The sequence below is a fragment of the Rhinatrema bivittatum genome, chromosome 1 (genome assembly GCF_901001135.1).
Source record: "Rhinatrema bivittatum chromosome 1, aRhiBiv1.1, whole genome shotgun sequence".
Classification (NCBI taxonomy): domain Eukaryota; kingdom Metazoa; phylum Chordata; class Amphibia; order Gymnophiona; family Rhinatrematidae; genus Rhinatrema; species Rhinatrema bivittatum.
In genome coordinates, this window is record NC_042615.1 from 762,550,898 (window position 1) to 762,575,548 (window position 24,651).

At 44.1% G+C, this 24,651-nt stretch overlaps 1 protein-coding gene across 1 annotated transcript in view; it reads left to right on the forward strand.

Moving 5' to 3' along the window:
* The window catches only part of CCBE1 (collagen and calcium binding EGF domains 1), a 567,579-nt gene that overhangs the window by 428,709 nt on the left and 114,219 nt on the right, over nt 1-24,651 (forward strand). The window contains exon 3 of the mRNA XM_029579389.1: nt 23,467-23,519. Coding sequence (XP_029435249.1) covers nt 23,467-23,519 — 53 coding nt within the window. The remainder of the gene's footprint in view (nt 1-23,466; nt 23,520-24,651) is intronic.

The following is a 24,651-nucleotide window of genomic DNA, read 5'->3' on the forward strand; positions in this document are numbered from 1 at the left end:
AAAGGAAAACCTGTCTGCTTTAGCCTGGTTGCTCACAGCTTCCTTCTTATTACTCCACTCTGTTACAGATCCCCAAAACACAAGGGAGCCATGGGAATTACACGTGTTTCACTGCTTCCATCACAATTGTAACATACTAAATGACAGTATTAAAAGACTGAAATGGCCCATCCAGTCTTCCCAGCAGGATTTTTCAGGGTTGTAACTGCTTCCCTGTGCAGGCTACCCCACCCATGCCCTCTGTTTTGGTTTGCAGCTGCCTCTTCGTGCATGTTACCCCAGCGCTTCATTATCATCCTAGAGGTCTTAGCTTTATTATTGTCTGTGATCCATAACTGATAGCACAATACCTGGGTAAAACTAATTATTAACATCATCATATGTAACTATTGTCTTTGAAGGGACATTAGCCATGTCAGTAGCCATGTGTGCGCAGCTTGAAACTGCTAACCCTAAGCTCCACGGAATGTGTGTGGTTCTCACGCCTTTTAGGAGCTCTGACAGACATAGATCAAGAATGCCGGAGCTGCAAATGCCTTTGTGTTAGGGATGGCTCATGGCCGAGAAGCCGTGGCCCACTTTCGTTTTGATTTTATTTCCTTTCAAGAAAACAAATATATTTCAAACATTTAGGAAAGTTCCCCAATAATGAAGAAATTACTTGAGGGCTAAAGGAAGGGAATTTGTGGCAGAGAGACTTGAGGGGGTTATAGCCTCTTTTAAAGCAGTTAAATGCACCAGCTCTGATCTAACTAATGTCACTATAGGCTTGATTTATTAATGCTATTTTCCCATTTTGTCTCTATGAAAAATAAAAGGTTTAATAAATCAAGCCCTAAATGTATAAAAAAAATTAAATTAACAGACAAAGGAAACAGCAACATACATTATTACCCACTAATTCAGTTTTTTCACTACAGAAATGTTCCGATGGAGCTAAAGCATCCAACCTATATTTCAACTAGTTTTGAGTGCAGAGTCTAGGGGCCTATCACCCCCATCTCAGCTCACTTCAGTTCCATGAAACCTCAGGGCCAGGGCAATGGTTTTAGGCATCCTAGGCAAACCTTCAATCTTGGGTCCTCCCCCTGTCTGGCACAGGAACCCCCTCGCTCGCCCTGCTCAGCATCCACCCTCTGCCAAGTCTTGCATCCCTCTCGCTTTGCCCCTGTCCAGAGTGCCCAGCACCTCCTTCTGTCTATCCCCCATCCATCTTTTTTTCCTTTTCCTGCCTCCAGCATCCTCTTCTTTCTCCCCTTCACGTTCCTCACTGCAGTCCAGAATCATTCTTTGATTCCTATTTGCTTCCTTTCTCTCTCTCCAACTATCACTTAACTGGGTGAACTGGGGACAAATTGGGGATGAACTGGGGACAAACTAGTAAAACTGGCAATGGCGTCAGTGTATTCCTCTTTCAAAATCCCCTCATTTATGCTGCAGAAGTGGGATTTTCATACACAGGTGTGCACCCATTTAAAATTTGGTGCACATGTGCGCACGGCCAGATTATTTTATAACATGTGCATGAGTATTTTATAAAAAGCCACATCCCTGGACTCAGTATGTGTGCACATTACCATCCCTCTGACTAGTGAATTCTATGTAAATAAAATAACATGGCTGACTTAGAAATCTTTCAGCCATGTTATTTTATCTACAGCTTTTAAAAACATTATTCTAGCATGGGAGCACGGGGTCCCTAACGTGGGTCCTGATGCTCCCATGTGGGCCAACACAAAAGCCCCCAAAAGTTATTTAAAAAAGTGATTGGGGGTCTTACTAGACCTTCCACCCTGGGGCCACCATTCAAGGTGGCCCCTGCAAAAGAAGTCTAAAAATAGAAAGGACTGTGTGGTGACACCCCAACCCCTGCCTATCCCCCTCCCCATTACATCCTAACTCTCCAATCCCATACCCAACCTCTCTTTAATCAGCCCTCCTTCCCCAAGAGTTGCCCCAACTCTCCTGCCACCTTTTCATTAAATAGAAAGCCAGGTAGTTCCCCCCCCCTCCCCCAAGCCCCCAAAATACCCTGGTGGGCTAGTATCCTCCCCCAGATCCATGCTGACCTTCTCTGATTCACTCTGTTGTATCATCCATAAATAGACAAACTTTACTTTCTGTCCCTTCTGCAATGTTGCTCACAAAGATATTGAACAGAACTGGTTTCAAAACGGATTCCTGTGGCACTCTGCTTAACACCACCCTCTCCTCAGAGTAGGTTCCATTTACCATTTCAAGCTGTCTCCTATCAGTCAACTAGTTAGCTATCCACTCCATCACTTTGGCACCCGTTCCTAAGCTTTTCGTTTTATTTGTGAGCCTCTTCTGCAAAACGATATCAAAAGCTTTGCTGAAATCCAAATAAATCATATCAAACACTCTTCCTTGATCCAATTCTCTAGTCACCTAATAAAAAAAAAAAAAATCAATTAGATTTGTGTGACAGGACCTTTCCCTGGACTGGTACCTACTTTCTGCCTCCCTCCCTATTGCTCCAGGCCAGACTCAAACCCACAGACCCTGAAACTCAGAGGGCTAACTCATTACCCGAACCACAGTCACACTCAAGTCCGTGAGACAAGAGAACATGGCTGGGGCCTAGTAAATGTGCGACGGAGGCCTGCTACCTCATGATGGAAAATGGCAACAAGCAGGTCTGCATCTAAGGGCACCTCAGACCCTCAACTGTCCACCAATGGCTTTTTTAAAGCTAGGGGGATCAGAGGAAATCAGCATGGATCTGGGGGAGGATACTAGCCCACCAGGGTATTTTGGGGGCTTGGGGAGGGGGGGAAATACCTGGCTTTCTATTTAATGAAAAGGTGGCAGGAGAGTTGGGGCAACTCTTGGGGAAGGAGGGCTGATTAAAGAGGGGTTGGGTATGGGATTGGAGAGTTAGGATGTAATTGGGGAGGGGGATAGGCAGGGGTTGGGGTGTCACCACACAGTCCTTTCTATTTTTAGACTTCTTTTGCAGGGGCCACCTTGAATGGTGGCCCCAGGGTGGAAGGTCTAGTAAGACCCCCAATCACTTTTTTAAATAACTTTTGGGGGCTTTCGTGTTGGCCCACATGGGAGCATCAGGACCCACGTTAGGGACCCCGTGCTCCCATGCTAGAATAATGTTTTTAAAAGCTGTAGATAAAATAACATGGCTGAAAGATTTCTAAGTCAGCCATGTTATTTTATTTACATAGAATTTACTAGTCAGAGGGATGGTAATGTGCACACATACTGAGTCCAGGGATGTGGCTTTTTATAAAATACTCATGCACATGTTATAAAATAATCTGGCCGTGCGAACATGTGCACCAAATTTTAAATGGGCGCACACCTGTGTATGAAAATCCCACTTCTGCAGCATAAATGAGGGGATTTTAAAAGAGGAATACGCTGACGCCATTGCCAGTTTTACTAGTTTGTCCCCAGTTCATCCCCAATTTGTCCCCAGTTCGCCCAGTTAAGAGATAGTTCCTTCAAAGCCTCCTAGTTTAATAGCCTTCACTCTCCCCAGTTAGCCCCGACCCTTAAAACCCAGCAGATCTGCCTAGTTTTCTGTATTTTTTAATTTGGAGGCAACTTGCATGGAACAGCAATTACCACCCTCAGCAGAAACATGAGAGTAACCTGCACGGAGCAGCAGTTACTACCATAAGAAACTTGCTGAGCAGACCGGATGGACCACTGGTCTTTTTTGCTGTCATCATTACAATGTTACTACATTTTCAGCAAGAGATAAGAATGTGGCAATACCTCTACAATATTTTGTCTGAAAGAGGAAACATATCACAGGACTCCTCCCACTCCCGTGATATTGGGCCCCTCCCATGATAAAAAATCATGGCTTAGTGAATCTAGGACTAAATAAGTTAGCCGGATAAGACTTATCCAGCTAACTTACACAGGATATTCAACAGCATGGCTGTGCTGCTGAATAGCCCCATATTTGCCCGTATTTAGCTGGGTACGTTTTAAGTCCTAAGGAGCAGGTCTAACTAGTTAACTTAACTGGATAACTCTGAATATTGCTACTTAACCAGATAAATTAACTGCCCAGTTACACCCACTGACTACCAGCTAACAACTTAGTCGGATGTGACTTACCCGGCTAAGTGGAAACCGCTGAACATAGTTAAGAACATAAGAACATGCCGTACTGGGTCAGACCAAGGGTCCATCAAGCCCAGCATCCTGTTTCCAACAGTGGCCAATCCAGGCCATAAAAACCTGGCAAGTACCCAAAAACTAAGTCTATCCCATCTTACTGTTACTAGTAATAGCAGTGGCTATTTTCTAAGTCAACTTAATTAATAGCAGGTAATGGACTTCTCCTCCAAGAACTTATCCAATCCTTTTTTAAACACAGCTATACATTACTAACTGCACTAACCACATCCCCTGCCAACAAATTCCAGTTTAATTGTGTGTTGAGTGAAAAAGAACTTTCTTCAATTAGTTTTAAATGTGTTATTTGCTAACTTCATGGAGTGCCCCCTAGTCTTTCTATTATCCGAAAGAGTAAATAACCAATTCACATCTACCCGTTCTAGACCTTTCATGATTTTAAACACCTCTATCATATCCCCCCTCAGCCGTCCCTTCTCCAAGCTGAAAAGTCCTAACCTCTTTAGTCTTTCCTCATAGGGGAGCTGTTCCATTCCCCTTATCATTTTGGTCACCCTTCTCTGTACCTTCTCCATCGCAATTATATATTTTTTGAGATGCGGCGACCAGAATTGTACACAGTATTCAAGGTGCGGTCTCACCATGGAGCGATACAGAGGCATTATGACATTTTCCGTTTTATTCACCATTCCCTTTCTAATAATTCCCAACATTCTGTTTGCTTTTTTGACTACTTTTTTGACTACTCAATAGCAGTTCTAAACCTAGACAGATATGACTTATCTGCCTAAGATTTGCTTGCTGTGGGGATATTCAGCAGCATAGCCGTGCTGCTGAATATCCCGTCTAAGTTAGCCGGATATCTAACTTAGAAAAATGTATAGGTTTTCAAAATCTACCCCAGAGGATTCCTGAGGGAGTGTGGAGATTATAAAGCTGATGTAGACTGGCCATATGGTCTTTTTCTGCCATCATGTTTCAATGAAAGCTTTGGCTTTACTTTCCCTCCCTAGGAGGAATCTTACAGACTCCTGCCCGCTAAATCTGCAGCGACTCCCTTTCTACTATTCTCTGAAGTCTTTAGAAATCCTAGGGGTCTTTATATACGCTTGCAAGCACATTACATAAGTGCAGGCTTAGAAAGAGCTGCACTTCTAAATGGAACATAATAATGTTCTCCTTTCTTCAAAATAGGTCCCTGTCAATGGGACACAAATAGCAGTCTATATTGTCTATAGTCTATATATGGCTGTAAGGGAAGATGTGCCAATGAGCTATAAATGAAAGAAAAAAAAAAAGGCATGTGTGATTACTTAGTGTTAGGCCAGTTATGTAGTAAAGAGGATCTGCCAAAAGATGAGTGCCAAGATTTCTGTCTCTCTGAAAGCAACAAAAAAGGCTGCCAAATTGATACATTTGAAATCTCTGTCCTAACTCAGCGAATGGAACTTGAAAGAGTAAAGGGACAGATTATAGCTCAGCCCAGCTCTCATAATTTTCTATGAAAAAAAAAAAAAAAAAGATAATTTGAACAAATCTTTCCTCCTATAGAACAAAATGGGAGCTGGCTAGCTAAAAAGAAGGCTTGCCAGACTTACTTCGGTCCCGGGGGGTAAATATTTGAATCCGGGGTGTTCAGGAGGTGAATAAAAAACACGCCTACATTTTATTTTCTGGGGATTGTTTCATGCCACTGTAGGAAGGGGATTCCTTGGGATGGAAAGGGAAGCAGTTTTCTGATCTGTGGAGTTTAGGAGGAATAGGAATTTCCCCCTGATAACTGTCCCTTTCATTTTGGGCTGGTTGGCTCATGCAGTTTCAAGCAGTGTTCACACAGTAATAACATCTCCATGCTATTGGGTCGGGGGGCACCAATGCATGCAGTGAGTCAAATTTATTGTATCATACATTAAGTGACATTTTAGTTTACATGGACAAATTTAGGGGCGGATTTTGTAACCGCTCCTCTGCGCCCTGAGCCTATTTTGCATAGGCCCAGCAACGCGCCCAAAGCCCCGGAACGTGCGTATGTCCCGGGGCTTTGTGAAAGGGGTGGGAGGCGGGGCGGGACCGAGGCCTCCGGCACAGAAGCCGTGCCGGGGGATCGCGCGCCGGCAGCTGGCCGGTGCGCACAAGTTACGCCTGCCAAAGGCGGGCGTAACTTACAAAATAAAGGTAGGGGGGGATTTAGGTAGGGCCGGGGGCGGGTTAGACAGGGGAAGGGAGGGGAAGGTGGGGGGGGGGGGCCGAGGAAACTGGGAAAGCCATCAGGGCTCCCCTAGGGATCGGCGCGCGCAAGGTGCACTAGTGTGCACCCCCTTGCGTGTGCGGACCCCGGATTTTATAGCATGCATGCGGCTGCATGCACATGTTATAAAATCAGGTGTACATTTGTGCGCGCCGGGTAGCGTGCACAAATGTACCCCACCTGCGTATGTTTAAAAATCCAGCCCTTACTGCTTGCTAAACATATTTTTACCATGAGTTTTATTGCATAGGCTCTTGTATCACTTACTAAAACCGACTTGATTTATCAGTCATATAAAATGTATCCACTAGTAATCTGTTTCTCTGATTTGGTTCTTTAGATGTGGTGAGCGTCACACTGTTGAGGAATAAACACTGCAGGTTCCAAATCGTACTTTGTTTCAATAAGTATAACCTCTATGACATGACAAAAAACATGTGGGTGTACTGTGTTCCACAGCATTTGACACACAGAGTCTTATGAATCCAAATTTTGCTCTACTGGAAAAATGACTCTGGCTTTGTACCAGCATTTTTCCTTTGAAAACACTGATAATTTCATTAATAAATCTAGAACAATGTTTGTACTGGTGAAAATCTGAAACACAGTTTTGATAAATCTTCCTCATAGGATCAACCACCCAGAGTAACTTTTGAGTTATTTATCTTGTTGAATTTTTCTTTGTTTTTTTCCTTGAAGTTAAATACATCTAACAAGTCCCGCTGTTGGTGGAATAGGAAAGAATGTAGTTATCTAGACCTTATTAAGCAGAATTTATATTCCATCTTATCTTTACAAAGTGTATATACATTTTCAGTCAGAGTTTATTTTTACATGGTATGGAGGAAGTTATTGTTTATTTCAAGTGCTTCCTTATAACCCAATGGTTGTTCTACATGCAACATAATGATACATTATGATGAACTGTGGGTCATCAGCAGGATGTATTTGTGTCATTAACTTTCACTCTCTGCTTGTTATGCTCAACCAGTTATGCAGAAAAGCAAAATACAAGCAAGGTGATGAATTTGTAACATAGCAAACACTTAACCTCTGCACATCTGCAGAAAATTTGTTCAAATACTGTAGGACTCTTGAAGATCTTGAACACATGTCAAATCAACAGTTTTTAACAAAATTTAAAATGAAGGTACGATAAAACTTTACGTATGTAAAAATGTCACGTGTAAAAATTATCATCTATGCGGGTGTGTAGCCTCTACTTATGTATTCCATATTTTATAAAAGTCCAAAATCCACATGTATTTTCACTTTTGTGTACAGATAAATGTGTGAATTAAAAAGCAGTCTATAGGTATTCTGGGGCTGGGCCAACATTTACACATGTAAGCTGTTATTTTAAAAGACATTTATGCATGATACTTTTGCCAGCTTCTCAGCTTGGAGAAAAGATGGCTGAGGGGGATTATGATAGAGGTCTATAAAATCATGAGAGGACCAGAAAGAGTACATGTGAATCAATTGTTTTCTCTTTCAGATAATACAATGATTAGGGGGCATTCCATAAAATTATAAAGTAGGACATTAAAAACAAATCGTAGAAAATTCTTTTTCTCTCAATGAACAATTAAGCTCTGGAATTCATTGCCAGAGGATGTGGTTAAGACATTTAGGGGTACATTTTAAAAGACAGCGCGCATGCGTACTTTTGTTCGCTCATCAGGCGTGAACAAAAGTACGCTGATTTTATAAGATACACGTGTAGCCGCGTGTATCTTATAAAATCCGGGGTCGGCGCGCGCAAGGGGGTGCACATTTGTGCAACTTCCGCGTGCCGAGCCCTGCGCGTGCTGCCCGTTCCCTCCGAGGCCACTCCGAAATCAGAGCGGCCTCAGAGGGAACTTTCCTTCCCCCCCCCCCGCACCTTCCCCTACCTAACCCATCCTCCCGGCCCTATCTAGATCCCCCCCTATCTTTATCTGAAAAGTTACTACTGCCTCCGGGCAGTAATAACTTACGCGCGCTGGCACGGCAGGCCCCGACACAGGCTGCTGTGTCGGGGCACTCGGCCACGCCCCCGGACCGCCCACATGCCCCCGAACACACCCAAAACCATGCCCCCTGGCCATGCCCCCGGCCGCCCCTTTTTGCAAGCCCCGGGACTTACGCGCGTCCCGGGGCTTGCGCGTGCCACCGAGCCTATGCAAAATAGGCTCGGCGTGCACAGGGGGGTTTTAAAAGAGTTACGCCCATACCTTATGCACGTAACTCTTTTAAAATCCGGCCCTTAGTGTAGATGGGTTTAAGAATGGTTTGGACAAGTTCCTGGAGGAAAAGTCCAAAACCTGCTATTATTCAAACTGGCATAGGGAAAAATCACTGCTTATTACTGGTATTAGTACCATGGGATTTATTTACTGTTTGGGTATTTCCCAGGTACTTGTATCTTGGATTGGGCACTTTTGAAAACAGGTTACTGGGCTTGATGGATCCTCGGTTTGACCCAGTATCGCAACTTCTTATGTTTTTATATTTTAGCTTGCATAAATTTACACCTGCTAATTATCTGGTGTAAATATTAACCGTGTTTACTGTCTAGTGCTGACAGATGGGAAGTCTAGGTGGACTGGGGGAAGGACTGAGTGAAATGGTGGACTAATTAATAACATTGGTAATTTCCTGTTTTAAAATATATTGATTTACATGAGTAAGTCTTGCTTTATATTTTAACATCAAATATGCATGCTTATAATTTAAGATAGGTAGGAAAAGTACATGTGTTCAATGGATTGATATCCATTCTTTCAATGAATTGTATGTATTCATGCATAAGCCTACATATGCCTGTATGTTATGGGATAGAGTTAGGTGTATTTAATAAAATGCATGTATATCATAGGTGGGTTATAAAATACTGGTGCAGATCCTCTTGTGGCCATATACGTGTGTATATGCCACCGTGTGTATTTATTTGAAAGTTATCCTCCCTGTGTTTTTGGAGAGTCTTAGCAAGGAATATAAATGATTTAGAAGTTCATGTGAACTCTCTGTGTTGTACTTACAGCACAGCAGAAGAACGACTGTGTTATCTACATATGTGCATTTACAAATCCTATCAAAAATCTTGGACTTATACCATGACTACACTGTTCAAAATAGGAACAGGCAAATCAAACCATATGTTGAGATATAACTACAGACTGGAGTATAAGAAACACATGGTCTTCCCTTATCCTGAGCTTTCATGTACATGACTGTAGCAAATGTAAACCCTGTAAACTCTTCTTTTTTCCTTATCTAGTGGCCCCTTTCTTGGAACCTTACTGAAGGAGAGCTAATTGCCTTAAAATTTAAATCACTAACTTATGAAGCCTATATGGTTCTTCCTGGCCATGTATGCATACATTAAAACCAGGGACAACCAATAATAACATTTTATTCTGTGTGCAGCAAATATCCCAGAAGCTCTTGAAACTTTCAACAGCAATTGTAGATACAGGAGTTCAGAGGTACATTTTTTTTTTTTTGCATTTTTTTAATTGCCCTTGCTTTGAATTCTCAGGATCTTATTTTTATTGAATGGGAGTAGTACTACAGTGTCCACTATCCATCATGTCTTAAAACTTCCAAAAACACATTGTAAAGTCACACAGTTCATTTTCATGTTTTCCTTCCTCTGTCAATTGCATTTAGTATGTCATAACACATTTTTTTAAGGTGGAAAAGTGTATCTGTTTGCAAAGCTTATACATCTTTTATTTTTCATTAAAAAATAATTTTTAAATGACAGTTTCCTCTGTTTTGGTCTGTGTCAAAATTCAGTTCATATAAGGCATTAAAAGTTATTTTCTATGTAACTTAGGGCTTGGCACATGTCAATGGAACTCTCGTTCCCATCCAGGGACTAGCCATCACTCTGTAGAGTTGCATGTTTCTATTGTATGTATCCCACAGGCTCATTTTATTTTTGGGAGGTGGGCATGTAGAGTTGGAGGGTTGAGGTAGGAGGCATATGATTCTGCACCTCTGATAGAAATTCCTCCATTTGGGATGTACAGCACCATATTTTCATGCTGTAGACTGAAAGTCCGCCAGCTTGGCGGACTTTTTTTTTAACATTTGTTTATTAGGTTTTTAAATGGACATATAACAAACCAAATAAACAGAAACAGCAATTTTTGTTATCTAACAGCCTCCCTCCCATTGTCTCTTCATAGACCCCCCCAGTGATTCTCTCCATTCATTTAAGTCTGTGGTGTAGTTCAAGAAGATTCTTCATATTTAATGTTAATATATTTAGTGACAAGGTCTTTCTTGGAACGTGGAAGTGTTGACCAATATCTACTCCATATCAATAGACAAAGATCCTGGGCTTATAGTGACTTACTATTCACAGATATATATTCAAATTGTAATAAAGTGAACAATCGTGTCCACCAATGTTCCTTCTTCGGTTGTTCAGTCGAGATCCATTTTGCCATAATCACCTGAATCGCAATCATCAAAGCTTTTCCAAGAAATATCTGATCTAGCTCTGCAAGCGTCTCCAAAGCATCCCCAAAGAGATGGAATAAGCATATCTTTGGTTCCCTTGGAATCGGTAGACCCAGAATCTCCTTCAACTCCCCCAGTATTTCATCCCTATACTGTCTTAGCATTTCACATTCCCATATACAGTGAAAGAATGAGCCTTTTTCTGTCTGACATTTCAAACATAGATCAGAATCACACATTTTAGCTGCATACATCCATGTGTGCGGCATATACATACAGTGCAAAACTTTGAACCCTACTTCCCGCAGGCTAACATTTTCTGAGATGGCATTACACCCTTTAAATATAGTAACAATTTTTGTAGGTGCTATGGATATGTGCGCTTGCTTTTCCCACTTGCTTTGAATGTTAATTAAGACTGTATCATTAATTATACTTTTCAACTCCTTAGAAAATTTAGTACATGAGTTAGATTTATGTTCTTTAGGCATAAAGAACTGCCTTAAGCACTCATATTTTGGAAAATCCTGAGGGTAAAACATCACTAATTTTATATAGTGGCATGCTTGGAGATAAGCAAAGAAATCTTTCGAAGCTACCCCATATAGTTCTCAATTTCCTGGAAACGTTTAATGATATTAGACCCCCTTCTCTAGAAACTGTTGTATTCCCACCAATCTCACATTACTCCACTTTTGAAAAACATGCGAGTCCAATCCCGCCTGGAACTGAGGGTTACCCCTAAACGTGAGATAGGGAGTGGCATTTCCTCTCATATGAAGTTTAACCATACATAAAAAACGCCACGTGCCTCTCCCTGATTTGATGAGTAAACTTTGTTTGCACCGCCCTGGCACCATGGCCCCCGGTATTTGAATAATATTTTACAGCCCAAACGGGTGTAGCCATTCATGGGTAAGCTGAAGGGGAGTGCATATACTAGTACCATTGAACCAGTCATGGATAAGTCTAAGGAGGCATGCAAGATTATAATCTCGCCAGTTGGGACAAGACAGACCCCCCCCCCCCCCGAGCTCTATCCATTTGTTATGCTCAGGCTTGTGGACCCTTGGCCGACGAGAGGATGGAATACCTTTCAGAGGGTCCGTAGGCTCTCTCGTCGGGTGGCGAGGCAGAACAGGAGGCAGGACCAGTTGTCCCTTGGCACTGGAGGCTGAGGTGAATATGGAGGCGATGAAGAGTCGAGACGAGGCGCTGTGTCTTCACCACTAGTGGTCTGCGGTCCCCCCGGGAGGAGCCCGTAGGGACCCGACCGCTGGGACTTAGGTGGACCTTGGGAGGTCAGGCAACGGTGCAAAGGCCAACTGGAGCTTTGCCCTGGAAGCCCACTGTCCCCCCAGGAGGAGCCCGTAGGGACCCGGGCCGCTGGGACTTAGGTGGGCCTTTGGAGACGGAGTCTTGAAGAAGTTCTAGGTCGAGTACCAGAGGGTCAACGCTCACCAGTCCAAAGTCGCGTGCCAGAGAATCACCGCTTGCCAAGCCAAGGTCAGGAACCAGAGAATCACCATCAGCCAATCCGAAGTCAGGAGCCAGAGAATCACCGTAAGCCAATCCGAAGTCAGGAACCAGGAACACCAAGACGAAAACAGGAACCAAGTCCAAGTACAAGGAACTCGCCAAGGCAAGCAGACTAGACAGCGATGGGACGTTGCCGAGTCAGGGAATGAGCAGAGGAAGTCTCCTTATATACTTCCTCTGCTCAGGCTCCTAAGGAACAGCTGTGGTGAATTAAAGGGATCAGGTCCCTTTAATTCTAATGAAGGGGTGCGGCCTCACGCCTAAGGATGGCGGCGGCCATCTTTGATTCCCTCCGCAGAGGAAGGGCTGCAAGAACGGCGCGGGAGCAGAGCAGGGACGGCTCTCTGCCCCGCGGTCAGGCTGGGGAGCCGAGCCGGGCACCAGGTCCGGAGTTTCCCGAGGTTGTCGCAGCCGCCACCAAGGAGGAGGTAGGGGAGCACGGTTGTGGCATCCCACGACCGTGGAGCACAACACCATTATCAAAGATGAAAGAGGTAGTCTAGCTTTGTGTTGGCCCCATATGAAGGCTCTCACCAAGTGATTTATTCTCGTAATCTCTGCTTTTTTCAACCAAATCGGTATCTGCTGCAACACATAGAGCCATCGTGGGAGCTCCATCATTTTAAGCAAGAACATTTTTCCCGTCAGGGATAATGGCCCATGTTTGTAGCTTTTGTTCCATAATTTTAAGTAATGGATCTACATTTGCCCGATGTAATGTGGCTATATCCTTGGTGAGGTGAATACCTAAATAGCGCATCTCCTTAGCCACCCATTTCAGTGGGAATCTCCCTTCCCATTCTGTTTGTAATGAGGTTCCCAATGCCATTGCTTCTGACTTGTCAGTGTTTATCTTTAAGCCCGCAAAGGACCTGAATTGGGCTTGATGGTGAAGTACCTTTGCTAATGATTGCTGAGGACAGGTTAGGAAAACGAGAACATCATCTGCAAATGCTGATAACTTGAATTCTTGCTTCCCCCAGATAATCCCCTATATCAAAGAGTCCACTTCTATTTTATGGAGCAGAGGGTATATAGATAAAATATATAGGAGCAGGGAAAGCAGGCATCCTTGTCTGGTTCCATGGAACAGCCGAAAATCCTCCGAGTCCTGCCCATTTGCTAGTATTGCAGATTTGGGGCTATGGTAGAGCATGGAGATATTGTGAATGATCTCTCCACAAAATCCATATCTCTCCAAAACTGAGTAGAGTTGGCCAGGACACTCTGTCGAAGGTTTTTTTTTTTACCATAGCACCTATACCTTTTTGCTGGCATTCCTCGATGGAGATAATCAGTTAGGTCATATTCATGCTAATGGATCTCCTTTTGACAAAACCCACCTAATTTTCTGTAATAATGGATGGAAATACCACACTTAATCTATCTGCCATGAGTTTTGCAAATACTTTAGCCTCATAGTTAAGTAGCGAAATAGGTCTACATGATGCCGGGGAGGACAAGTCCTTTCCTGGTTTTTCTGGAACCGTAATGAACGCTCGGGTAACCCCCTCTTGGAACCAACGGTTCCATTGGGCCTGTTGGAAGAAATAAAGTAGATCACCGGTGGCTTGATTAATCAAGATCTTGTAATATTCTGCGCTCATGCCATCTGGCCCTGGAGCCTTATTTTGCTTACTTCCTTTAATTACTAACCTCTCTAGTTGCTCCTCCGTAATTTTTGGAATTTGGAGTTCTTTGAAAAATTCCTCCTCCTGTATGGGTCCTCCTTTTCTATCTTCCCTGTAAAGAGATTCATAGAATGTCCTAAAGGTGGCACAAACATCCTTACTCAATATTAGGGGTTTACCCATATCATCCCTGAGCTTGTCTATGTATGTTTTCCCTCTATGTATTCTCACCATATTGACGAGTAGCCTCCCAGCCTTATTTCCGAATCTGAATAGCCTGTGTGCTCCCCTGTGTAGTTCCTGTTGTGCCCTGGCATGCAAAAGAGAGTTCAATGTCTGTAGGATCTCTTTATAGGCACTCTGGGTATGACTGTTATTTTGCTGTGCCAATCTCTTTTTAACCTGGCCCAGCTGATGTTCTAATTGGATGATGTTCATATTCATAGCTTTTGCCTTTGATATCATATAAGAGGTGATCTCCCCCCTCATGATCACTTTGCTTGTCTCCCAATAAAGGCTCGGATCCCCTTTATATATATGATTATGGCTTTCGTACTCTTTCCATCTATTCTGTAGGAAAGTCTGAACATTTCTATCATCGGCAAGATGGCCAGGGAACCTTCATAGTTTGTTAATTTGTTCACCACTGCCATCTGAAGCATTGAGCCAATCAGCGCGTGGTCAGAGATTGTGATAGACCCGATTGTTGCTCGCTGTATTTTGGTGAACAAGAAGTCCGATACCAGTAGATACTCTATCCTGGACATAGTTGCATATGCCCTTGAGACATGAGTATAATCCCTCTCAGTGGAGTGCAATGTTTGCCATACATCTAATAAATGAAGCTCTTGGCAAAGATAGGCAATACCTTTATACCTTGGATCCCTTACAAGTAAGTTTGGTTGGGATTTATTGAGACTCGGCTCATGAACACAATTGAAGTCTCCCATCAAAAATAAGGGACCCTTCATGGCCGGTAGGAGCATACTGACTAATCCCTGAAAGAAGGAATGCGTAAATGCATTCGGGGCGTACACTGAACAAATTGTGACCTCCCGTCCCTGTAATCTGCCAATAAGTATGAGGATACAGCCTTCAGCATCTGAAATTTGTTGCATGAGTTCAAAACTTATCTTTTTATGCATTAATATCACAGTTCCCGCTTTACATTCCACTGCTGGTGCATAGAAGCAGTGCCCAACCCAACTCCTTCTGCTTTCCGCCTCTATCAAATGAGTTTCCTGGATACCCTCCACATCTACCTTATGACGTTGCAGCGCTCTAAGAATTTTTTGTCTCTTTATCGGGGATCCCAACCCCCCCACATTGCATGAACAGTATCGCAGGTGATCTATCCTGCTGAATTTGGGTACACACTCCAGCTAAATCTCCGATATCCTCGCCAGCTGGATGGCCTCCTAGCCAGGACCACCAGCCCGTCTATTTCCTAAACTACTAAAAGTAGTGAATCAGCTTGCATTATGTTCTCAATATAACCATACCCTCGTCGAAGAGAATCACCCTCCATTGTGCCCATAACCCCCCCTCCCCGCCCCCAATATCCCCCTTCTGGTTCCCCCCAAAAAACGTATAACCCCTTTTCTTCATCCTACCCCTACCACCCCTCCCCTCCTGTTTCCGTATGTGGCCCCTTATAAGTCTGGGCATGAGGTCAGTGTGAGATGCGCTCGGGTGCTGCACCTCGCAGCTGTATTTGGCTATTTTTTTAGTGCACCACATAACAGTCAATCTTGTCAAACTTAAAACGTGTAACTCCGAGGTTCTAGCCTTCCAGGAAATCACAAAAGTCTCATATAGAACTGTTGCTCTTGTGACAGTCTTGTTTTCCACAGAAGTCCAACAGTCCCGGTATACTAACATTTGAACTAACAAGTGTCCTTCCATATCCACATTCATCTTTGCTCCTCCAATTTTGTAATCCATTCCGCCACTTTTATCCGGTGCATCAAAATTGAACACCTTTCCACCTTTCCATATTTTCAGGGTGGCCGGGAACTGAAGCGCAAAGCGGATATTTTTGTTGAACAGGTCATTACATGTTTGTGAAAACAGCTGCCTTTTAGCTACCACAGCTGCAGAAAAGTCCTGAAAAATCACTATTTTGTGGTCTTGGTATTTAAATTCTTTAGTTTTTCGAAAGGCTGCCAGGATCATTGTTCGTTGAGCCCAATCCAGGAATCTGGCGATAACCAGCCTTGGCTTGCGATCTGTGTCTCTCCGGGGGCCTAATCTATGTGCCCTTTCAATGATGAGTTTGCCCTCCAACTCCGGCAAATGCAGCTCCCGCGGTAACCATTCTTCTAATGTGGCTTTCAGGTCATCCTCTGAAATGGCTTCCGGGAACCCTAGAAATGTAAGATTATTGTGTCTTGCATGATTTTCAAGGTCTTCTAATTTATTCTCCGCCATTTTCAGGGAATTCTTCATTGCTGCGAGCTGCGAGTTGAACGCCTCATTGTCTTCCTCTACGGCCGAAATTCTCCCTTCTGCTATGTCTATGTGGCGCCCGATGTCTCTCAGGGATTCTTTAAGCGCGTTGAAATTTTCATTTATCCCGGCGAACTTATGTTCTAGGCCTACAACCACCGCTTCTGTTAAGCATGCCTCCGCCAAGTCATCCAATCCCGTGCCCTTCAGGCCTCCCCGATTGTCGGCCATTTTAAGCTCTGTGTCGTTGCATTTAAGTTTTTCTTTTCTCACCAGTTTGGAGGTCATCTCTGGGAACAGTAAGTATCGTGTCCTTGTCTAGCGATCGGTAACAACGAAATGGATTTGTGATTTAAGAACATAAGAACATGCCATACTGGGTCAGACCAAGGGTCCAGCACATAAAATTCTTTCCCTGGCTCAAAGGTGAGAGAGAGAACCAGAGCTTGTAAAGTCCCCTGTACAAATTCACAAAGCTAAGTAAGGCAAATCTTACTTTAAAAAAATGAAAGATTTTTCCTTGGTTTAAAATGCCTTTCCTTGTTAATGTGCCTCAGATAAATCCTGGCCTGGCTGTCTTCCTTTGAGTAGCGGATAGCTCTGGATTCTTGCATGGTGTCCAAATTCTTTTCACTGTGTTTAAAAAGCCAAGTACTTTAATTTTATTTTGAACACCGAATACCAATTCTGAATATTAATCTGAAAGCCATGCTAATAAAGATAGCAAGACTCTATCTAAGAACGAGAAAGTTCCCTCCGAGGCCGCTCCGATTTCGGAGCGGCCTCGGAGGGAACTTTCCTTCGCCCTCCCCCCACCTTCCCCTCTCTTCCCCTACCTAACCCAACCCCCCCCCAGCCCTATCTAAACCCCCCCTACCTTTGTCGGCAAAGTTACGCCTGCTTTCAGCAGGCGTAACTTTGCGCGCGTCGGCCGGCAGCCCTGCTCCGTCCTCCGGTCCCGGGGGCTGGTCCGAAGGCCTTGACCACGCCCCGGGGCCAGCGCCACGCCCCCGGGCCCGCCCCCAAAACGCCGCGGCACGTCCCCAAAACGCCACATCGTTTCGGGAACGCCCCTGGACACGACCCTCCCGCCCCTTTTCGAAAGCCCCGGGACTTACGCGTGCCGGCGGCCTATGCAAAATAGGCGCGCCGGCACGTGAGGGCCCTGCGCACGTAAATCCGGAATGATTTACGTGCGCGGGCCTTTTAAAATCCGCCCCATACTGTTGAAAAGGGGTTACCCAGAGTAAAATTAAATTAAATTACCTGAGGTTGTAGGCCTGTCAGCAATGGCTAAGGCCCGCAATGATAAGGCTGGAGGAAAAGAGCAGGCCCAGGCTTCTGTGATACTCCCGGTACCTGTGAAAAAGTGAACTTCAATCAAAATGAAGCTCAGAGTAATAGCAACTGTATTTTAGAGAGGCCACTAAGTCTGCTGGCAAGCTTGGCTCTCCGGTAGAGAAACTGCACTGAGATCAGGATGGAGAAAAGAGAGCGCATCAGGCCCCGGGCTGACAGGGGAGAACAGCGAGAAGCAAGTCCATGGAAGAGAGTTGTGAACTGTGAGAAGGCCAAGGGAAAGAGCTGGTGAGAGCAGTTAGCGGTGTTGGGCTACCACATAGGTCGGTTCTCCCACTCAGGCTGCAACAGCAAGAGAGCAAGGCAGTAACAGGAGGTCATGGGACTAGGGGCCGCAAGGCTAATAGGGCGGAGGAGGAGCCAGTGCAAACTGAGAGGCGTTGGGCCATTGCAGGAGCTGGTCCTCCCAGCACAAAATGTTTGCGCTTTATTTTCTAATGAGACCCTATATAATTTCATAGCTGATGGGATAAGATGGACTTCTTTTACTCCAACATCTCAAACAGAAGTCATTAATATTGCCAAAATGAATCCTTCAGCAAATCTGATTGATACATGCTCTACCAAAATTCTTAAATGTGTACTTCAAGATATCGCTCCATTTATTACAAAACTGGTAAATCAATCTTTAGATACAGGACTCCTGTCTTCTTCCTTGGAAAGGGCATGTGTGAAACTGATTATTAAAAAAACAACATTAGACCCGATGGTTATAGCAAACTATCACCCAGTATATTCCTTATCTTTTCTTGCTAAGATCATAGAAAATGTAGTATTATCTCAACTTTCCAACTACTTTGACAATTATACAGTTCTAGATCAGTACCAGTTCGGCTTTTGCCATTTTCATACCACAGAGACATTATTCTTTCCAGTTTCGACACAATCAGATGTAGATTCGATAAAGGAACTGATTATATGCACCTCTTCAAATTAGCATTTGCCGCTCAAACAATATAGGCACAAGTTTTGAGGAACTGACCTCTTCAGAATTAGTGACTAGCCCTCCCCCCAGTAGATGTTTTGATTTTCACATTTTCCTTTAATGGCTTTTGTTTTTTTTTGTATTTTCATTGAAAAATGTACAGTGTAAGTTGGTTTATTTCAATGATGAAATATTTGTTTTATCATTTATGTTTCTGTAACCTGCTTCGATCTATGAAGTAGTGGGCTATAAATATTTCAAATAAATAAATACATAAATAAATAAATAACCTGAGCGATGCTGGAGGTACAAAGGTACAATGGCAGCAGCAACACTAGAGCAGGCAGCAAGGAAGGTCTGTGCTGAGCGCGATGGGGCCAAATGTTGTGAGACTGCAAAGGAGGGCCGCAATGTCACCGGATGCCAGAGCAGCTGACAAGTGGAGGATTCAATGCAGACAGAGAGGTGTCAGGCTGCTGTAGAGGCTGGTTCACTCAGCAAAGACTTGAGCGGCTGTGGGGAAGGCTCACTGACTGGGGCGATAACAAGAGAGGGGGCTGCAATGCTGAGAGAGACTCTGGAGATGTGAAGGAGAGGCCGCCCCAGCAGAAGAAGTATCAGTGTGCTGAAGAGTGCATCAGAGGGAGCATGGGAGGAAACAGCTGACTGGAAGAGGTCAGCTTTCATCACTGCCATTGCCAGCAGTGTCCTCCTCCCATGCACAGAGCCATGGTGAGAAAGGAAGAAGGAGGAAGGGAAAGAGTCGCAAGAAGAGGGCACACATGAGCAGTGCGGCGTTGGATCAGTGCCACAGCCCTGCCTTCCTGCTATTCATTCTACTACCGCTGCCGTCTCTTCCTGCTGTAGTGCTGTGATGAGCTAGCAACCAACCGACTGTGAGTACCCCTCTTAGAGCCACTGCGATTTTAAATAAAAATGTGTAGTTGGTATAGAGGAGAAACCAGCTAGGCCGCAGCACAGCTGACGTCATCAATGATGTCGGCAGAGACCTGCAGAGCCCAAGGAGGGGGGGGGGGGCTATTCATTTTAGTAAAAATAAAGAAAAATTAATGAAATTAAAGCAAATTAAAGGTAGCGGTCGGATGAAAGGACCCTGGCCACATGATCAACCCCACCATTTGCCTTCCGAGAAATAGTTTTAAAGTAACATTTATCCTGTTGGAGTCATGGCGCAATTTGTAAAATTAAAAACAACAAAAACCTTAAAAACCCTTAAAATTGTTTCAGAATGAATGATGATCACCAGCAAAGGTACTGAGGATGCCTATCTAGTCATTCTTTTTTTTTTTTTATTTTATTTTATATTTATGCAATTTTTACAATAATTCAAGAACTTAAATCTTGTACAGAAAAAAGGATAACCGTACAATTATACAAACTGTATCAAAATACAATTTTTTCATAACTAAACCATATCCCACAAAAATTCTTTTTACGGTTCCTCTTGAGATCCACAAAATGGAGGGGGAGGATCATCCATTCTTAAATTAAAAAAAAATAACAGCTTGAAAGAAATAGATGAGTGCGCCAGCAGAAAGTGTTGGCAGGTCATTTGGAAATAAATGCTGACAGAGGCTGGCATGGATAAATATAAGTCTTGGGGTGTTCTTCCCACTCTTGCTCCTTTTTTGCTCCCCTGACAGTGCCTTGGAGAACTCTTTCCACTGCTAGTACTCTTTATCCCCTTTCTGTTGCCCTAGGCTATTCTTGCCATTTTTGGTGCCACTTTGCCACAATCTAGGTACCCTGGAGTTGTTTTTCCCTTCTTATGATGTCTTCCCATACGTTCTATTGGAACTGATGAGAAAACCACAATTTTGGAGCCCAGATAAGTTGCAGTGCTTCCCCCATTGACTTTAATTCAAACAAACAAACAAAAAAACACAGGTAAATAATTTTAGTTTTTGTTTGAAATGAGGTGACCTAGAACAGCAGTTCTCAACCTGTGTGTCAGGACACGCTGGGGTGTCACCGAGAACTGTGAGATGTGTCAGCAAGAGCTGACTGGGGTGCCACTACTCCCTACCACCATTGCTAGCTGCAAGAGAAAAGGAGACGGCTCTAGCCATGTCCCCATTTTTCCTCCTCTTGATGATTCTGATTATTATGCGGAGAGGGCGAGATTTAAGAAGGAAGACTGGTAGAGCGGGAAGTACTGTAAGGGGAACAAGAGAGGGGTTGAGCAGGGGGTATGCATGAGAGCAAGAGGATAAGCCTAATGCAGTGGTGTTGCTACTGGTGGAGGTAGAGCTACTGGAGGAGGTGGCAATACATCAGCCCCCAAAAATCTAGCTTCTAGGATTGAGATTAGGGAGGTGGGAATAGGGAGAACTCAATGATTGGATGGGGATGGGGGGAGTGAGAACTGAGAGAATGGAGGGATTAAGGGGATAATGGATACAAAATGATTGGCTGGGCAGTATATTTAAGGTTGTGTTAGATGGGCCAGGGTGTGAGTGTGTGACAGAGTGTATGAAGGTGGGATGTGGTGAAGAGATGGTGTAAAACTGTGAAGGATCTGGAGGGACTGGGAAGGAGGCTGAGACAAGGTGAAAACGGAGGAATTGGGGAGAAGGGAAAAGGGTTGAGAGACAGAAGAAAGGTCTGAAGTCCAGAGAGGGCATGAGTGACAGAAGAAGCTGGGACTGGAGAGAAGATGAGCGGCAATGGAAAGTAGATAACAGCTGGGGAGGGATTGAGAGTATGGAAAGGACTGGGGAGGAGATGAAAAAGGGGGAAAGGAAGCTGAACAGAGAGGAGTAAGAGAAAGAAAAGATACTGGATATCAGGAGGGGATTTTTGACATTAAAGTAGATGGGGCTGGTGAGGAAATGAAAGTTGGAGGAAGATAGATAAGGGGGAGTACAGAGGGTGGAAATGGAGGAATAGGGAATGGGTAAAAGGCAGTGGGGGAATAGAAGGCTGGGAAGCAGTGAGATACAAAGGGGGGAATGGGTTGACTGGCATGAGTGAAAGTGGTAGTTGGAAAGCTGGAAGGTAGCTAAGTGCTAAAAGTGAGGGAGTTTGAAGACTGGGGATTAGGATAAGTGAAATCTAGCTATGAGTGGAAAAAAAGCAGTGAAGAGAGAAACAAGTTGAAAGATCAATGCCCAGGATAGATGCAGGAAAGGACATGGATTTAGATGAGAGAGAGAGAGAGAGAGATTGTATAAAATCAATGTCACTCTCTATTTATAGCACTGTAAGAGGGGGCATTTTTAACTTAGTGTGGGGTTTGGGGATTGGGCTAGGTTTTGGGGGGGGGGGTTACATACACAGTCAGGCCGATTCAGTAAAGTCTGCGGGAGAGCGGGTGAACGCCCGCTCTCCCGGTGCGCGCGATTCAGTATTTAAATTAGGCCCAGCGGTACAAACGGGCAAAAGGAGCGTCAGCTGTCAGCGGGTTTGACAGCCGATGCTCAATTTTGCCGGCGTCGGTTCTCGAGACCGCTGACAGCCACGGGTTCGGAAACCGGACGCCGGCAAAATTGAGCGTCCGGTTTTCGACATGACAGCTGCCGGCCGACTTCCAATTTTTTTTTAATTTTATTTTTTAACTTTTTTTGCTCTTCAGGACCTCCGACTTAATATCGCCATGATATTAAGTCGGAGGGTGCACAGAAAAGCAGTTTTTACTGCTTTTCTGTGCACTTTCCCGGTGCCGGAAGAAATTAGCACCTACCTTTGGATAGGCGCTAATTTCTGAAAGTAAAATGTGCGGCTTGGCTGCACATTTTACTTTCTGAATCGTGTGCGAATACCTAATAGGGTATGTTGAGGGCGCTATTAGGTTCGACGGGTTGGATGTGCGTTTTCCGCCCCTTACTGAATAAGGGGTAAGGGGAAATGCGCGTCTAATAGCAGGCTCTAATAGCAGGCTCCGATGGAGCGCACTGTACTGTATCGGCCTGAGTAGTAGGTATGAACAGCAAAGTTGTTTGAATTGATGAAAGGTACAAGAGGAGTTGATTTATACAATGTACTCTCTACCTAGCTTATTTGCTCCTTTTGTATGTAACCCCCCCCCCCCAAACCTCCATTCCCCCAAACCCCACAGAGTTAAAAATGTCCCCTCTTACAGTGGTATAAATAGAGAGTGACATATCGATTTCTATCTCCCTCACACATTTATATTTTTTTGTATGGTGAGTTGAAAGGGGAAATATCCTAATTCTGCTCTGTGCAGATTCCAGAACGGAGAAACTGTGTGCAGCACATCAGTACCACAATTCTCCCTGATGAAGTAAGCAAAGTTTAAACTTGTGAAAAAAAAAAGTTCAATAACTGCTTGTGAAAAATAAATTATAAGAACTATTATCTTTCTTTTGTGCCATTTTGAACAAAAAATAAATTAATATATATATTTTAGTTCAGCTGCAGCATGCAGTGTGCCCCACACTTGAACATTGTCCGTCAGATGTGTCACAATAGAAGACCAGTTGAGGACCACCGATCTAGAAAATGAATGGATGAACTGAAACAAAAATGTTGCCTCTGCATATGCTTACTTTTCGTAATTAGTCACTAGTGGGAGCAAATGCATTATATATTGTGGTGTAGGCAATATACTACCCAGCAAATACAATCTTTCACTACCCGGGAGCCTGTTCTTTCAGATAACTTGTGTTTACTTCCTCTGTGCTTGAAATATTATTAATAACTTCACACTATCTTTGAAAAATTGGTTTGGATACCTCTTTTTTGTCTTTCAGGAAAAAATGCTGCAAGGGTTATAAGTTTGTTCTTGGACAATGCATCCCAGAAGGTATGTGATTTTCAATGTTCTGGCATATCAGCTCCAGCCCTGTCACTTCTTTGGTTTCTGTAGTTTTGCACTATTGGCTTGGCACAAAATATCGCTGCAAGCTCCTCTCTCCACCCCCTACAACTCCACCCATCACCCGCCCCACACTGCGTCTCATGAATGCCAGTGGCAGCATAAACATTTTGAGTCACTTTGCTGTAAGTGAACTAATGCAAAAAAGATCCATTTAAAGTGCATATCACAGATGAATTAGAAGTTTGGAGAGGGGCGAGGGGAACTGTGCTTTTGCCATGCTAGGCAAATATGTTGGAAGATCGTGTAGAATAAACAAGCAAATGACATGTTCTGGCTCTGAATCAAATGATCACTCATTTCAGATCTAGGGATAATAAGCAGGAAGGTGAAATGGCTCCAGACATGAGGTTCTTATCACTGAAGCGTTCTATAGGCTTTAGTGGGTCACAGATGTTACTAGAGAGGAGGAGGGGGTGCTAGGGAGGTGGAACTTGGTTTCCCAACTTTTTTCCTATCCTTCACTTTTAGTCTTTAAGTAAATACCTGGCGAAAGCAAAACCATGTAATAACAGAGGGGTATCTGTGTGGTTGGAGGGACGGATTTTTCTATACTAGGTATGCACCAAATTAACACACAGAGACCCAGATTTTAGTATCTACGCGCGGGCGTAGATTTGTGCGCACAACTTGGCGCGCACAAATCTATGCCCGATGTTATATCATGCGCGCGCAAGGGGGTGCACACTTGTGCACCTTGCGTGCCCCGAGCCCTGGGGGAGCCCCGATGGCTTTCCTCGTTCCCTCCGCTCCCCCCACCTTCCACTCCTTTCCCCTTCCTAACCCGCCCCCCAGCCCTACCTAAATCACCCCCCTACCTTTATTTTATAAGTTGCACTTGCCTCGCCCACTCCCCGCCCCTTTTTTCAAGCCCCGGAACATACGCGTGTCCCCCGGCCTATGCAAAATAGGCACGGCGCATGCAGGAGCGGGTTTAAAAGGGTTACGTACGTAACCCTTTTAAAATCCGCCCCAGATGCTCTAAGACCCGGACCCAGCTTAGCAGAGTTCAGTCATCTCAGTGGATAGAAAGTCAGTTCCACATACGGGCACATCCACA